This window comes from Erpetoichthys calabaricus, chromosome 12 (genome assembly GCF_900747795.2).
Source record: "Erpetoichthys calabaricus chromosome 12, fErpCal1.3, whole genome shotgun sequence".
Classification (NCBI taxonomy): domain Eukaryota; kingdom Metazoa; phylum Chordata; class Cladistia; order Polypteriformes; family Polypteridae; genus Erpetoichthys; species Erpetoichthys calabaricus.
The window spans coordinates 93,212,140-93,228,812 of NC_041405.2; the positions used below are offsets into that span (position 1 = coordinate 93,212,140).

Consider the following 16,673-nt stretch of genomic DNA (forward strand, 5'->3'; position numbering starts at 1 on the left):
TTTTGGGTTACCGAAGCAGACATAAGATGGTGATCTTATTTAATCCCCACATCACAGGGGTGGTTCTGTCTCTATTTCATCAGGATATTTTGTAATATTTTTGGTTATATCAAAAGATTTTTTCTGCCTGACCTTCAAATTTATCTTGTTTTTAATTATTATTTTTTTGGATATTTCCATTTTAGAAGGTCCCTTTCACACATCTAATGTAAAGTATGCTATTCATAGTACAAGCTGAAGAACTTTTACATGTGTTTATAAATGCAAAATAAATCAGTGTGTAAAAATTGTAGACATTGGAAAAACTCAATATATGTTTATATACCCATGTAAAGAATAAATCACAATGTCATACTAATTATTGCTTACATTTTCTGAACATTACAGTGTGTGCTTAAAAGCCAAGTGCTCATCAATACTTGTTTCATTTTATAGCAGCTTCTCTGGTAATTCGTTAGTTCTCAGTTTTCAAGTTAAATGGCACTTTAAAATACAGTTTTCTGTGATTCCTAGACAGACTCCACAACCCTCAACTTCATAGTCTATACCAAACAGCTAGGTTGTTTATTCTGCTTATTCAAAAATTAACGTTGGTCCTTATTTTATCTTATTTTTATCTTATCTTGTTGGACTGGGTGGTCTCGTAGTCTGGAACCCCTGCAGATTTTATTTTTTTCTCCAGCCATCTGGAGGTTTTTTGTTTTTTTTTCTGTCTACCCTGGCCATCGGACCTTACTCTTTTTTTTTATGTTAACTAATATTGTCTTATTTTAATTTCTTATTTTTTTTTATTTACTGTTCTTCATTATGTAAAGCACTTTGAGCTACTTTTTTGTATGAAAATGTGCTATACAACTAATTGTTATTATTATTATTATTATGTGTAGAGTTCTAAAATGCAGTAACTCGTAGCTTGCCATTGAAGTTAACATTAACTTGTTTTGTTATTAGCTTACTAGGACACAGTTTTACACCTCCAGTGGTCTTTATTGTGACAATAGTTCAGTATTAATGCTGAATTTGTCTGGCGTATGTCACAAATGTCATTATCTCATTAGATATGCTGGTCACTCGTGGAGTGACTGAGTAGCAGTAATCGTTGTGACAATTGTGTTTCAACAATTATGTGCAATGTCATGATCCATTCTTACTTTGGCCTCTGATAAGCATATTGTACGCAGATACCCATAAATGACTTTGTATTCACACAGTGCAGAACATGTTAAAGATAAACTGCCAAATGTATTTTTAACTCTTGGACATGACAAGTTAAATGGCTGTCACATGGCAAGCTAAGCTTATCTTAATACCCACATATCTTTCGTAATTATGTATCCAGCCATTCTGCCACCTCCTCCATTAAATGCAACTCCTTTTTTAATCTTTAAAGCTAACACAGAGCAGGCACTGATTAGTAAGCTGGAACTATTTGGCTTTCAGACAACTTGAGTATAAAGCGCAACTGTTTATGCGATTTGAAACTGATTTAATTGTGTTGGAGCTTTTATATGATGGCAGACTGACTGGGGGTGGGCAGAGTTTTATTGTAACTTAAGGTGCTACCCATGACACTTCAGTGATTTTGTGCCATATTCAAAACATGTACAGTATTGGAATTCTTTATAGACTGAAGTGCTTGTTGCTAGAGATTTGCTTTAAAATAACGTATAATTAATTTGGAAAATTTAAAGAAGTGTCAGTTGTGCTGTTGAGTGCAGCAGTTCTGGCAACTGGCAAAGTAATTAGGTCAGTTCTTATTTTGTCTTTTTAGGAAATAAGAATGTCATACTGCTAAACAGGAGCTCTGAAGTGAGGTTTGGAATGAAAAGGAAATTTCTACACTCATGCACACTGTTGAGGTGTGCTTGCTTTCTTCTGTATGTTTATTGTTCATATTTGTCAGTTAAATTTTACTTCTGAATCAACTCCATTGTTTCCAGAGATATTTTAAATCCCAACAGAAATTAATTTTAGAAATCAGTGCATCTTATCATTAATTTTTAAAAGCTTTTAATTATATTTTTGTTATATCCTGGCATTTTTTTATAGTGCCAAACAAGAATTGTAGGAATTGGGGACTTAGTTAACTATCTTAACAAATTGACATGAGACGTTTTCATTTGTTAACAGCTAAACTGAACATATGAGTATGGTGTAGTGGTTAAGGCTTTGGACTACAAATTCTGCGGTTGTGGTCTCAAGTCCCGCTACTGACACTGTTTGACCATGAGCAAGTCATTTGATCTGCCTGTGCTCCAATTGGAAAACCAAAAGAAATGTAACCAATTGTATCATAAATCTTTATAATTTATAATATTTATAATTAAATGTCTCATTCAGAATTGTTGTGACTCACTGCTTAACTGAAAGAATTCTGAGGAAATCTCCTTTATTGATGTCTGTTAATTATGAAGCTCTGGATTATAGCCCCTTCTTAGTTCAAGAGTAATATGTTTCATTTCCCCTTGCTTATCAGAATAGGACATATATTTTAGTCCTGGGATGCACTTTATCAAGCAGAGCTTTTATTCAGTGCCTAGTCTGTAGTTGGGTTATCGAAACTGCATACGGTACTCCAAAGCTAGAGCATTATAAAGTTTGAGTGTATTGTTTCTTGATTTGGGCCCCTCTGGTTTTTAATCAAACTTAACATTTGTCCTTCGTGTCTGAATGATAATTTTGTTTCTGTGTAAACCCTAAATCAATGTCAATGTCAATTTATTTATATAGCACATTTAAACAAACATAGTAATGCTGTGGCCAAAGTGCTTTACAAAAATAGAACAAATTTACATAAAACATAAATAGAAATAAAATATTTGAACATAAAATAAAATACATAATAAATAGAAGTAATGTTATATACATAAAAAATAGAAGTAATGTAATATAATCACAAAGAGGAAGCAATCAGTATTACTGAAGGTAACTGAATGCAAGTGAATAGAAATGAGTCTTTAGTCTTGTTTTAAACAGTTCAATTGTAGACGACTCCTTTATATGATGAGGTAAAGAGTTACATTTGGTACGAGGGACAACCAGAGACAGCTGACCAGAAGATCTAAGCACTCTGGATGGCTGGTGTAAAACACACAGTTCAGATAAATAGGCAGGAGCAAGTCCATGTAAAGATTTAAAAACTAGCAGCAGGATTTTAAAATCAATTCGAAAACTGACAGGCAGCCAGTGTAAAAAAGCTAAAATAGGAGAAACAGAATCAGACTTTCTTGCCCCATCCAGAAAGCAAGCGGCAGCATTTTGTACCAACTGTAACCTGTGTATGAAGGATTTGTTAATCCCAGAATACAGCGAGTTGCAGTAATCGAGGAGAGAAAAAATAAACGCATGAGTAGCTATCTCAAGATCCCTAGAAGATAAAAAAGGCTTTATCTTACCTAATAGACGAAGTTGGAAAAGCAACTCTTGACTACAGAATTTGTTTCTCAAAAGAGAGGTTACTGTCAAAGGTAACACCAAGATTACGGACTTGAGGTTTGGAAAAGACAGAGAAAGAGCCGAGAAGACCAAGACCAATTTGGGCTTTAGCTGATGGACCCACTATAAGCACCTCCGTTTTATTTTGATTTAGATCAAGAAAATTATTAGCCATCCAGGATCTTAGTTCAGAGAGACAGTTGTGGAGTTGATTTATTGCAGAGTTGCAGACAGGAATATAAACCTGAGTATCATCAGCATAGCAGTGAAAAGAAATGTTAAATTTCCTAAACATTGCTCCAATAGGGTGAAGGTAACATGGAGAATAAAATAGGACCCAAAATGGATCCCTGAGGAACACCATATTTAAGAGGAGCAGTAGATGAAGAAGAGGAATTAAAAGTCACTGAAAAGTGTCTACGAGTTAAATATGACCTGAACCAGTTAAGAGCAGCCCCTTTAAGCCCAACAAGATGTTCAAGCCACATCAGCAATATTTCATGGTCAATGGTGTCAAAGGCAGCGGACAGGTCAACGAGGAGAAGGACTGCCGCATCACCTGAGTCAGTAATAAGAGAGATGTCGTTGAACACTTTCAGGAGTGCCGTTTCAACACTATGATAACGCCTAAAGCCAGATTGGTAGATCTCAAATAAATTATTAGAGTTAAGGTGATCAACCAATTGATTATAAATAATTCTTTCTAGAATTTTAGCCAGAAATGGCAGTTGGGAAATTGGACGAAAATTAGCTAAAACTCCAGGGTCTAATTCTGCCTTTTTAAGACGGGGCGGACTGCAGCATGTTTAAAAAATGAGGGCACAACACCCGAACTAATAGAATCATTGATGATGGCTAATAAAGGGTGGGCCCAACACATCAAAGGCTTCCACTAGGAGACGTGGTGGAACAATATCCAGAGGACTGGGGGCTGGTTTAAGGGTGTCAATAGTTCTTTTTAGCTGTGAAAGTGAAACTAGATCAAAGGATTCTAAGACAATGTCATGATTAACAGTAGAAAGTTCGTAGCCCGTCTGAACAATGCCACGGTGGATAGTATCAATTTTGCTGACAAAGAATGATAGAAACTGTTCACATGAATGAACAGTGCTATTTGATCCCATCGCAGAGTGGGGATGAATGGCCGCATTAATTGAAATAAATAAGACCCTAGGATTCTTTGAATGACGGGAGACTAAATCGGCAAAGAAATTTTGTTTCGTTTTCTTAACTTCAGCCTGGAAATTGAAAAGAGAAGTCCTAAAAATCTGTTTAGAGACAATCAGTCCATCTTTTTTCCAACGGCGTTCAGCAGTTTGACAGGCGCGGCGCAGTGATCGTGTATTTTCATTAAGCCAGGGAGCAGGTCTACCCTTATTACTGCTTATCTTGGGCGGAGCAATTGAGTCTAAAATCGTTTTACAGGAGGAATTAAATTTTACGACAGAATCATCAATACCATTATTTTGGTCATGCACATAAAGACTAGAGAAAATGGTTTTAAAATCAGATATAATAGAAGAATTTAAAAAGCGCGAGCAGCGTGGGGGACAGCTATTAGTAGGGACATCGACAGTAATATTCAGGTCCACCATTATAGAAAAATGATCAGTAAAAGAAACATCACATAAATCAATATTATTCACTGAAATATCACGAGTAAGAATGAGATCGAGGGTGTGACCGAGAGAGTGGGTTGGCGTATTAATATGCTGTATAAAATCAAATGAGTTCAAAAGTGATAAAAAGTCGTTGACCAAAGGTTTTGATTGACAACAAACGTGAATGTTGAAATCACCAACAATAAGAACTTTGTCATGAGAGAGGGTGATATCAGCCAAGAGATCAGAGAATTCAGAAATGAAAGTATCATTAATTACAGGAGGTCTATAAACCACGGCAAACAGTAGAGAAGGGGAGCTGCACACTTCGAAAAGTTGGAGTTCAAAGCTGCTAAACGGACCCCTTGTAAGGCTCCGACACAAGAACATACTTTTAAAAATAGTGGCAATGCCACCCCCCATGACGAGTCAGGCGAGGAGAGTTTAAAAATAAGTAACCTGGTGGAGTCAAGTCAGTAAAACAAGAAGAGTCACCATTTAAAATCCAAGTCTCAGTGATGAAGAAGAAATTCAGATTATTTGAGGTAATAAAGTCTTGCAGAATAAAAGTTTTATTAGACACTGATCTCATGTTCAAGAGAGCAGCCTTGATAGATGAAGAGCTCGCTGCAGGATGAGCACGGGTGAGCGTGCGAAGATTAGCAATGTTTACTACTCGATTGCAGGCCGAGGAAAAGTGATGCTGTCTTGAAATGGAGAGATTAAATCCGGTGTCCAGCGCCCATGAACCAGTGATGGAGTCCTGAGCAGGAGAAGATGGGTCATAAACGACTCGCAGGCATCGGGAAACAAAGCTCTGGGACTTGAGTCGGCGTTGTTTAACGGCAATTCCAGCTCTTTTCCCACGACGGCGGAAGGTGCGTTTGCGTCTCCGAGGGGCATTCAATTCACTGATACAGGTGAACACCGGTGTCCAGGTGAAGAAGTCAGGAGATGAATAAAACAAAGGTGGAGGTTCACAAAAAATCCAACCAAGAGATGAAAATTGAGAGGAAAGCAAGCCAAAAAATATGTCTAGTAAAGACTCACGATCGTAGGACAGTGGCCGTTGGGATAAACTAAAACATAAAAACAAAGTTAAAACATAGACTAGTGAGACGAGCAGACGGCCAGCCACACCAGTTGGCGCCATTTTTTTTTAGAGTTTGCTTCCTTCAGGTTCTTCTCACTCAGCTTGTATTTATGAATGACCTTCTCTTTACGCACATGTATTGCTTTGTATTTTCCTACATTAAACAGTCTGTTGCATATTCTAAGTGTTTGCCTCGTTGGTAAAATTGCTGAGCTCTTGCTTTACAATGTTGCTCCGTTGTAATTTTAAAAAGAGCAACATAAATTTCCCCAGCAGTAGTGAATAAATGTAGACTTGCTACAGCACTAGATAATGTACTGTAACTGACAAACTCATCTGTAACTGCTTAAAGAACTGGCATCCTGTGAATCTGGCTCCCACCATAGGCAGTCTTGACTGCAGGGTATGAAGGAGGCAATGTGGAAACTGAGTTCCTGTATTTCTGATTAACATCGGTGAAAATCTTGCCTCCCATTAATGTAAAACTTCACATGTCTCTTTACCAGCAAGCCCATGCAAGTTGATCTGCTGTCTATGGAGATTACACCGCTAGAGCGTTCACTAGTCAACTCGTTTGAGTTGACCTCTTATCCAGAGCCCTTGGATCCTCATTTTGCTCACCCTGTTCTGTAGTGTCAGCACACCGACACTCTGCTGCATTCCACGTTGGTTGTTGAGACTAGTAGCTGTCGTGACACCTGCTGTCATCACACACTCTTTGGATATTGATGTGCTGGCAGTGTATTGGGGTTTTTGTCTGTGTTGGCAGCTAAACACTGCAGCCTGTCCTCAACGGTATGAAACACAATGCCCTTAACTTCTGTTACCACTGGTAACCTGAATTATCATTGCCTTCTCAAAACACAACAAATAGCATATTGTAAAATAAATGTGATTAATATTCATGATCTTTAACCTTTATACCAAATGATGAAGATCAGTTGTGTGCACAAGGGTAACTCACAGTTATTTCTGTGTGATATTGCACTCAACTTAAAATTATGCCTTTATATAATGCAGCAAGACCACAGGTCAGCTGCAAAAAGTACAGTCATTTTGTTCTGAAAGAATTATGCAGCATTTAATAAATAACAATATCCACCTTAATAAAAGGATAAGTGTCTGTGTATCTGTGTTTCTGTCCAGTTCCTTAGTCTCTTTTATATGCCATTTGGTAAGATTCGTAAAACCAGTGCTAATGTTTGGAATGAAAATTGCAATACATTTTATTACTACATGCATTGATCAGCAACAACATTAAAACTATCCATCCATCCATTTTCCAACCCGCTGAATCCGAACACAGGGTCACGGGGGTCTGCTGGAGCGGGCAGGGTGCCAACCCACCGCAGGACACACACAAACACACCCACACACCAGGCATACACTAGGGCCAATTTAGAATCGCCAATCCACCTAACCTGCATGTCTTTGGACCGTGGGAGGAAACCCATGCAGACACGGGGAGAACATGCAAACTCCACGCAGGGAGGACCTGGGAAGCGAACCCAGGTCTCCAGGTCTCCTAACTGCGAGGCAGCAGCGCTACCCACTGCACCACTGTGCCGCCCACATTAAAACTACCTGCCTAATATTGTGTAGGTCCCCCTCTCTTGCATGCCACGAAAACTGCTCTGACCCTTGGAGGCATGGACGTCTGCAGGTGTCCTGTGGTCTATGGCACCAAGATGTTAGCAGCAGATCCTTGTAAGATCTGTAACTTGCGAGGTGTGGCCCCCATGGATCAGACTAGTTTTTCTAACACATCCCACAGACACTCAATGGGATTGTGGTCTAGGGAAATCGGAGGCCAAGTTAACACTGTAAGAGATCAGCCTCAGCACAGACAGACACAGACTCAAGATGTACAAAAACACGCACCGTTTATTATACATCACACACAATATCGTGGACAAACCACAAACCCAGTCCTTTTCTCTACTCTTCAGCCGCCTCCACTCTAACTCATAAGCTCTGTTCTCTTCCACCCGACTCTGGCGCCTTGAGTGGTGGCTGCAGGCTCCTCTTATAGCCCACCCGGAAGTGCTTCAGGTGGTAATTAGCCTAAATAGGCTGCACTTCCAGGTGTGGCTGCATCACAGCCCAAACGGGCTTGTTAAGTCGTTCCGCTCTTCCTGGCGGTGGCCACGGAGCCCAAAAGGCATGAGCTCCGGTGTTCCACGATTGAGGCCCCGATACCGCCCAGGGAAAGATAGTGCCCCTCTCCCGGTGGGGTAAGATCCCTGGTCGTCTGCCACAACACCTTGAACTCTTTGTCGTGTTCCTCAAACCATTTCTGAACAACGTTTGCAGTTTTGGCAGGTCACATTATCATGGTGAAAGAAGTCACTGCCATCAGGGAATATCATTGCCATGTGTGTATGTAGTTTGCAACACACATTAAATAGGCGGCACATGTCAAATTAACATCCACATGAATTAAAGGTCCCAGTATCCATATTACTAACCGAGAATGGTAAACCGGATATGGATGCAGGGACCTGCCCGTGGATGCAGGAGACATAGTGCGCAGGCGCCACACAAAGCCCCCCTCCCCAGAGTGAAACGGGAGAGACTACGAATCGTCTGACATGCCGCAAGCAGGATAAAGCGAGGTCAGAAATAAAAGACAGAGTAGGAAACAAAGTAAAACGTCATAAAGAGGTTAAAGAACGGGGCCAAACACATGGAGAGCAGGTTACAGATGATGAAAACTGGAATGCAACAGCTTCAAAAAAACCTAGGCACGAAACACATGCACAGCGAGATATAGAATATAAAAGCAGAAAATACGACAGTTAAACGTCCACACCACACAGCGGAGGCAAACCCGGAAGGTGCAGGTGCCTACATCGCGCGTCGGAAGGCGCGGGAAAGTACGAAAGGCAAAGGCGCCTACACAGCATGGTAAAAGCCGACATAATAAGGAAGGCGCAGGCGTCACCGCCATATTGTGAGTGGCACTACTGCGGAGTCAAGTTAGGAATAATGTGCTGCTTGGGATCGTACAAAACGCCGAACGTGACCCACCGTCTGAAACTGTGGAGGCAAAGCAGGCACGGGTTCAAACTGAACGAGCTCGACTGACGGATAGACGCCTACAACGTGCGTCTCAAACCACAGAAGCAGGGCAAGCACGGATTCAAAACAACGCAAGCTCCTACAACGCGCGTCTGAAACTACGGCTGCCCAGTGGGCACGGTTCAAAACGCCGGGGGTAGGCGAGCGAAACGAGCAGGGGGCAAAGCCCCCTTGTTTTCTAACAGAACACAGTCCAGAACGTCATACTGTGTCCGCCTGCTTGCCTTCTTCCCGTAGTGCAACCTGCTGCCATCCCAGATAAATGACGAACAAGTACCCAGCCATCCATATCTTCTAAAAGAAAATGTGATTCATCAGACCCTGTCAACTTCTTCCATTGCTCCATGGTCCAGTTGTGACACTCATGTGTCCATTGTAGATGATTTCGGTGGTGGACAGGGAGAGCATGGGCACTCTGACTAGTCTTTTTCTCATGGACAACATTTCTTTCAGCAATTTGTGCCATAACTTTTTTGTGGAATCAGACCAGATGGGCTAGCCTTCGTTCCCAACATACATCAGTGACCTTAGGTGCCCATGACACTATCGCTGGTTCACCGGTTGTCCTCCCTTGAACCTCTTTTGGTAGGTACTAATCACTGTATACTGGGGACATCCTGCAAGACCTGACATTTTGGAGATGCTCTGCTCCAGAAGTCTAGCCATCACAATTTGGCCTTGTCAAAGCTGCTGAAATCGTTACACTTTTTCCTGCTTCCGACATATCTACTTCAAGAACTTACTGTTCACTTGCTGCCTAATATATCCCACCTCCTTGACAGGTGCCATTGTAATGAGATTATCAATGGTATTCACTTCACCTGTCAGTGGTTTTAATGTTGTGGCTGATTGTTGTACATTCTAACAGCTGGAGCACTGAAAATGTTAATGCTAAATACATCCAACAGAGTGTAACTGACAGACAGACAGAAATCAGTTCATCCACCTTAATAAACGGACACGTGCCTGTGTATCCACCTAGTTGCTAGGATTAGGAAAAAATTTTAAAAAGAGGCAAAACATGTAGAAGAAGGGTAAAAAAAAATCAAAAATGATCATAAAAAAGCCAAATAATCTAAAAATAAAAAAATTGTCCTTTTCAGCCTATTTTGTTGTCCGATGTTATATGGTGGCAACAGCAGTATGGTAATGACTTTCTTGCACCTGCTTGGGCTACATTAACAAGGTTTACAAATGACTGATATTTTGGAATGAATGAGTGAAAATAATGATAAATTGACATGCATGCAGTGACACAACTTAGCTAGAGACACTAAATCAGGCCAATGGGGTAGTCGCCTCCACCACATTTGCCAGAAAAACTTTGACTATAAGAGTGGCAAGTTCAATGAATGATGCTGAGAGAGGAAGCAGTGAAAACAGGTGACTCCATCCAAAGAGGCAAAGGCTGCCATGAGGGAAATGGATCAGGTACACATTAGTATGCCAGAACAAATAGACAACCCATGAATCAAATGAAAAGCATGAGGTCTTCATTAATTGCTTAGATTTCAACTAATCTTAAATGGGTAGCACAGCTAGTTCCTATTTAAAGAAATACAGTATAATAACTAGCTAGCAAAAAAAATGCACATGATTTCTGCTAATGCTAGACGTATTTTTTAATATATTGTATACAGTATGTAAACTGTAGACAGGTCATTTTAAACAAACCTCCTATGATGAAAAACAATTTTGGACGGCGTTTTCCATTGCCCGGACGCGGGTCACCGGGGCCCCACTCTGGAGCCAGGCCTTGAGGTGGGGCTCGATGGCGAGCGGCTGGTGGCCGGGCCTGCACCCATTGGGCTCGGCCGGGCACAGCCCGAAGAGGCAACGTGGGTCCCCCTTCCCATGGGCTCACCACCTATGGGAGGGGCCAAGGAGGTCGGGTGCAGTGCGAGTTGGGTGGTGGCCGAAGGCGGGGACCTTGGCGGTCCGATTCTCGGCTACAGAAGCTGGCTCTTGGGACGAGGAATGTCATCTCTCTGAAGGGGAAGGAGCCTGAGCTAGTGCACGAAGTTGAGAGGTTCCGGCTAGATATAGTCGGACTCACCTCGACGCACAGCTTGGACTCTGGAACCAATCTCCTTGAGAGGGGCTGGACTCTGTACCATTCTGGAGTTGCCCCCGGTGAGGCGCCGAGCGGGTGTGGGTATACTTATTGCCCCCCGACTTGGAGCCTGTACATTGGGGTTTACCCCGGTGGACGAGAGGGTAGCCTCCCTTCGCCTTCGGGTAGGGGGACGGGTCCTAACTGTTGTTTGTGCGTATGCACCGAACAGCAGTTCGGAGTACCCACCCTTTTTGGAGTCCCTGGAGGGGGTGCTAGAGGGCATACCTTCTGGGGACTCCCTCGTTCTGCTGGGAGACTTCAATGCTCACGTGGGCAATGACAGTGAGACCTGGAAGGGCGTGATTGGGAGGAATGGCCCCCCCCGATCTGAACCCGAGCGGTGTTTTGTTATTGGACTTCTGTGCTCGTCACGGATTGTCCATAACGAACACAATGTTCAAGCATAGGGGTGTTCATATGTGTACTTGGCACCAGGACACCCTAGGCCTCAGTTCGATGATCGACTTTGTGGTCGTGTCATCGGACTTGCGGCCACATGTCTGGGACACTCGGGTGAAGAGAGGGGCGGAGCTGTCAACTGATCACCACCTGGTGGTGAGTTGGCTTCGATGGTGGGGGAGGATGCTGGTCAGGCGTGGTAGGCCCCAAACGTGTTGTGAGGGTCTGCTGGGAACGTCTGGCAGAGCCCCCTGTCAGAAGTAGCTTCAACTCCCACCTCCGGCAGAACTTCGACCATGTCGAAGGGAGGTGGGGGACATTAAGTCCGAATGGGCCATGTTCCGTGCCTCTATTGTTGAGGCAGCTGACCGGAGCTGTGGCCGTAAGGTGGTTGGTGCCTGTCGTGGCGGCAATCCCCGAACCCGTTGGTGGACACCGGCGGTGAAGGATGCCGTCAAGCTGAAGAAGGAGTCCTACAGGACCCTTTTGTCCTGTGGGACCCTGGAGGCAGCTGATAGGTACCAGCAGGCCAAGCGGAATGCGGCTTTGGTGGTTGCTGAGGCAAAAACACGGGCGTGGGAGGAGTTTGGGGAGGCCATGGAGAACGACTTTCGGACGGCTTCGAGGAGATTCTGGTCCACCATCTGGCGTCTCAGGAAGGGGAAGCAGTGCAGTGTCAACACTGTATATGGTGGGGATGGTGCGCTGCTGACCTCGACTCGGGACGTTTTGGGTCGGTGGGGGGAGTACTTCGAAGACCTCCTCAATCCCATTAACATGCCTTCCAATGAGGAAGCAGAGCCTGGGGACTCAGAGGTGGGCTCCCCCATCTCTGGGACTGAGGTCACCGAGGTGGTCAAAAAACTCCTTGGTGGCAGGGCCCCGGGGGTGGATGAGATATGCCCGGAGTTCCTCAAGGCTCTGGATGTTGTAGGGCTGTCTTGGTTGACACGCCTCTGCAACATCGCATGGACATCAGGGACAGTGCCTCTGGATTGGCAGACTGGGGTGGTGGTCCCCCTCTTTAAGAAGGGGGATCAGAGGGTGTGTTCCAACTACAGAGGGATCACACTCCTCAGCCTCCCTGGAAAAGTCTATTCAGGGGTCCTGGAGAGGAGGGTCCGTCGGATAGTCGAGCCTCGGATTCAGGAGGAACAGTGTGGTTTTCGTCCTGGTCGCGGAACAGTGGACCAGCTCTATACCCTTAGCAGGGTCCTGGAGGGTGCATGGGAGTTCGCCCAACCAGTCTACATGTGTTTTGTGGACTTGGAAAAGGCATTCGACCGTGTCCCTCGGGGAATCCTGTGGGGGGGTACTCCGAGAGTATGGGGTACCGGCCCCCCTGATAAGGGCTGTTCGGTCCCTGTACGATCAGTGCCAGAGCTTGGTCCGCATTGCCGGCAGTAAGTCGAACCCGTTTCCAGTGAGAGTTGGACTCCGCCAGGGCTGCCCTTTGTCACCGATTCTGTTCATAACTTTTATGGACAGAATTTCTAGGCGCAGCCAGGGCGTTGAGGGGGTCCGGTTTGGTGGGCTCAGGATTGGGTCACTGCTTTTTGCAGATGATGTTGTCCTGTTTGCTTCATCAGGCCGTGATCTTCAGCTCTCTCTGGATCGGTTCGCAGCCGAGTGTGAAGTGGCTGGGATGAGAATCAGCACCTCCAAATCCGAGACCATGGTCCTCAGCCGGAAAAGGGTGGAGTGCCCTCTCAGGGTTGGTAGCAAGATCCTGCCCCAAGTGGAGGAGTTCAAGTATCTCGGGGTCTTGTTCACGAGTGAGGGAAGAGTGGAGCGTGAGATCGACAGGCGGATCGGTGCGGCATCCGCAGTAATGCGGGCGCTGCATCGGTCTGTCGTGGTAAAAAAGGAGCTGAGCCGCAAGGCAAAGCTCTCAATTTACCAGTCGATCTATGTTCCTACCCTCACCTATGGTCATGAGCTATGGGTAGTGACCGAAAGAACGAGATTGCGAATACAAGCGGCTGAAATGAGTTTCCTCCGCAGGGTGTCTGGGCTTTCCCTTAAAGATAGGGTGAGAAGCTCAGTCATCCGGGAGGGGCTCAGAGTAGAGCCGCTGCTCCTCCGCATCGAGAGGAGTCAGATGAGGTGGCTCGGGCATCTGATCAGGATGCCTCCTGGACGCCTCCCTGGTGAGGTGTTCCGGGCACGTCTAACCGGGAGGAGGCCCCGGGGAAGACCCAGGACACGCTGGAGGGACTATGTCTCTCGACTGGCCTGGGAACGCCTTGGGATTCTCCCGGAAGAGCTAGAAGAAGTGGCCGGGGAGAGGGAAGTCTGGACCTCGGATAAGCGGGAGACAATGGATGGATGGATGGATGGAGGTCATTTTATTTTACTCTGCTAGTTCAGGAAACAAATAAAAAAAATATCTGTACCATTATCTAAGGCGGCTTGTAACACTTTGACAGAAAATGAACAGAGAATGACTGAACAAGTGCTTAAGTTAATTAAAGCTGAATACTTGTAAGGGAATAATGCAAAGCACGGATTTCAGCAGCCAAGATGAATAAATTACAGACAGCTAGAGGGATGCATCAGAACACCTACATTTCAAAGGGAAACATCTTTCTTTTTCTGATTTTCCTTTTGTATTCATTTTTTTTCTTTGTGCATCACCCAGCATTCAGTTTATTTCAGAGTTTTTGAACAATGCCAGATACAGAACAGACAGTGTTCTGTGCACACGTATTAACACACGCTACCTAGATTGACATTTTTCCTGAAATTCAATTAAGATCAGTTAAGGGCAGCACAGTGCCACAGTTAGCAATGTGACCTCACGGGTACAAATGCCAGCCTATTCACTGTTTGCATGTGCATGTTTCCCCATATGTCACTGCAGTTTCCTCAGGCACTCTGGTTTAATCTCAAATACATATGTTAGACTGATTGCAGACTCAAAATTGGTCTGGGTGTTTGAAGGAGTGAATGTATATATTAACTTATAATGGAAAAATCAAATCAGCTTCATATGATTGGCAGATGTTTCTTAGGAATGTGCTCAAGCAATGGTTATTGCCTTGCACTCAGTGATGCTGGAATAGGCTCTCAGCAGCACTATATTTGTATTTGGAAAATGGATGGACGATTATAAAGGTCAACATTCCATGTGGTGTAACATATCAGAAAAAATAAACACACGTGTATAACTACAGCTGTATCTCTCCTTTCACAATTGTTGTGTCTAAAACTATTTTGTTTCTTTTCTTTTTTTATTTGCAGAAACGTGCCTATAAAAATTATGCCAAGGCCTTACCAGGGTTAAAGAAGATGGGTGTGAGTTCCATACTACTGCGCAAGATCATTGGAACACTAGAAGTCACATGTGGCATTGTTCTGACCCTGGTTCCTGGACGACCAAAGGATGTGGCCAATTTCCTTCTCCTCCTAGTCATGCTGGCAGTTTTGTTCTTCCATCAGCTGGTGGGAGACCCATTAAAACGCTATGCTCATGCTTTGGTTTTTGGTATCCTGTTAACATGTCGGTTGCTCATTGCTAGGCAGACTGAGGAGCGGCCAGAAAAAGATGAGAGCAGAGATGGACAGGTCAATGCACAGGAAAAGAGTAAAATGAAGGTTTCGTAATCTAATAAACACATGTTTAGCCTTACCAAAGAAAGGTATGGCTGTTCATACTGAGAACTTGCCACTAAATGAAAGCTGCCTCTTAAAACATCAACAGACAGTTGTCAATTTCACTGACACTAGTTGCCAATAAACAGTTATAATAAAACAGGAAGCTAAAGCAGGACATTTTTGAAGTTTTATAGTTTTTCCCCACGTAATAAGGTAATTTAATGTAAAGTACAAGCCTACATTTGGAAGGGTGGAAAAATACTTCAGAACTCCAACAAAGCATATGATGTGCAAGTAGGCTGTTCAAACATGTCTTCATAATCACTGTCAGACATGACTTTGCTTTTATTTTTATTTTTTTTTTGCAGCAACATTTTCAGTGCTCAAATGTTTCAGTGCATTTGGATATGAATAAAAATCTTTATATTCTATATGGGGAAAATGACAATTTGTTTTGTTTTACTAAGACTGTTAGTTGTATTATCCCCTGCTGTAAACTATGATTTTTTTTTGCATTATGTATTTACTTTCAGCACTCTCTTAAGCTTCCATTTAGTTCAACACTCTTTATGGATACCTTGTACTCATTGGCAAAATCTAATCTTTCTGAAATATCTAGTGTGAAATTGACTTAATGTCTGTTATGCAGCTTTTATGTGATAAATTGGGTCAGACACTTAAAATAAAGGCTTTGCAGACATAAAAAAAATGTGCTAAATGAAGATGGGAATTTTGGAATCATGCAAAGCCCCAAATGTATTTTGAGCTCTAGCCCTATAAATTTTAACAAAATAAACAAGAAAAAAGATAATCTTGTTTGCTGTATGGTATTTCATTTTATTTCTGTATGGTTTCCATGACTTCTATTCTTTAACATTTATGCATACTTTCAATTGTCCATTTTGATGTTTTTTTAAAAGTAGATAATGAAATAAATGTAATTTCCATTTTCTTACAATAGGATGGGACTATTATATATACATATGTGAAAGGACAAAGCCAGACATAATGCTACAATCTTGTGAAAAATTAATGTCATTGTGAGATGTGAGCAGAGTTTCAAGTTACTCTCCATTGAAACAAAGATTCATCTTTGAATCATTTTAAGTGTCTTAGGTGGTTTTGCCCCCAAAACCTTTTTTTTAGTAAAAAAAAAAAAAAAAATGGGTTACTTACATTTTAAACGTCAGTATTTGTAATCTGTTTGATAATATCTGTCACATTTTGGGTTTTTTTCAGATTAATTTAAAATAAAAGAATTTGCAATTATGTTATAGTGGTTACAATACTTCTAAACTTTTTTGTGTTTTAATCACATTAGATGAAATGGGGCGCCACTAAGTCCCAAAAC

At 42.8% G+C, this 16,673-nt stretch overlaps 1 protein-coding gene across 1 annotated transcript in view; it reads left to right on the plus strand.

Annotated features, from left to right (window-relative positions):
• Window positions 1-16,331, plus strand: part of tmem35 (transmembrane protein 35) — a 29,804-nt gene extending 13,473 nt beyond the window's left edge. Inside the window, exon 2 of the mRNA XM_051935075.1 lies at window positions 14,969-16,331. Coding sequence (XP_051791035.1) covers window positions 14,969-15,331 — 363 coding nt within the window. The 3' untranslated portion in view covers window positions 15,332-16,331. The remainder of the gene's footprint in view (window positions 1-14,968) is intronic.
• Window positions 16,332-16,673: the final 342 nt, after the last annotated feature.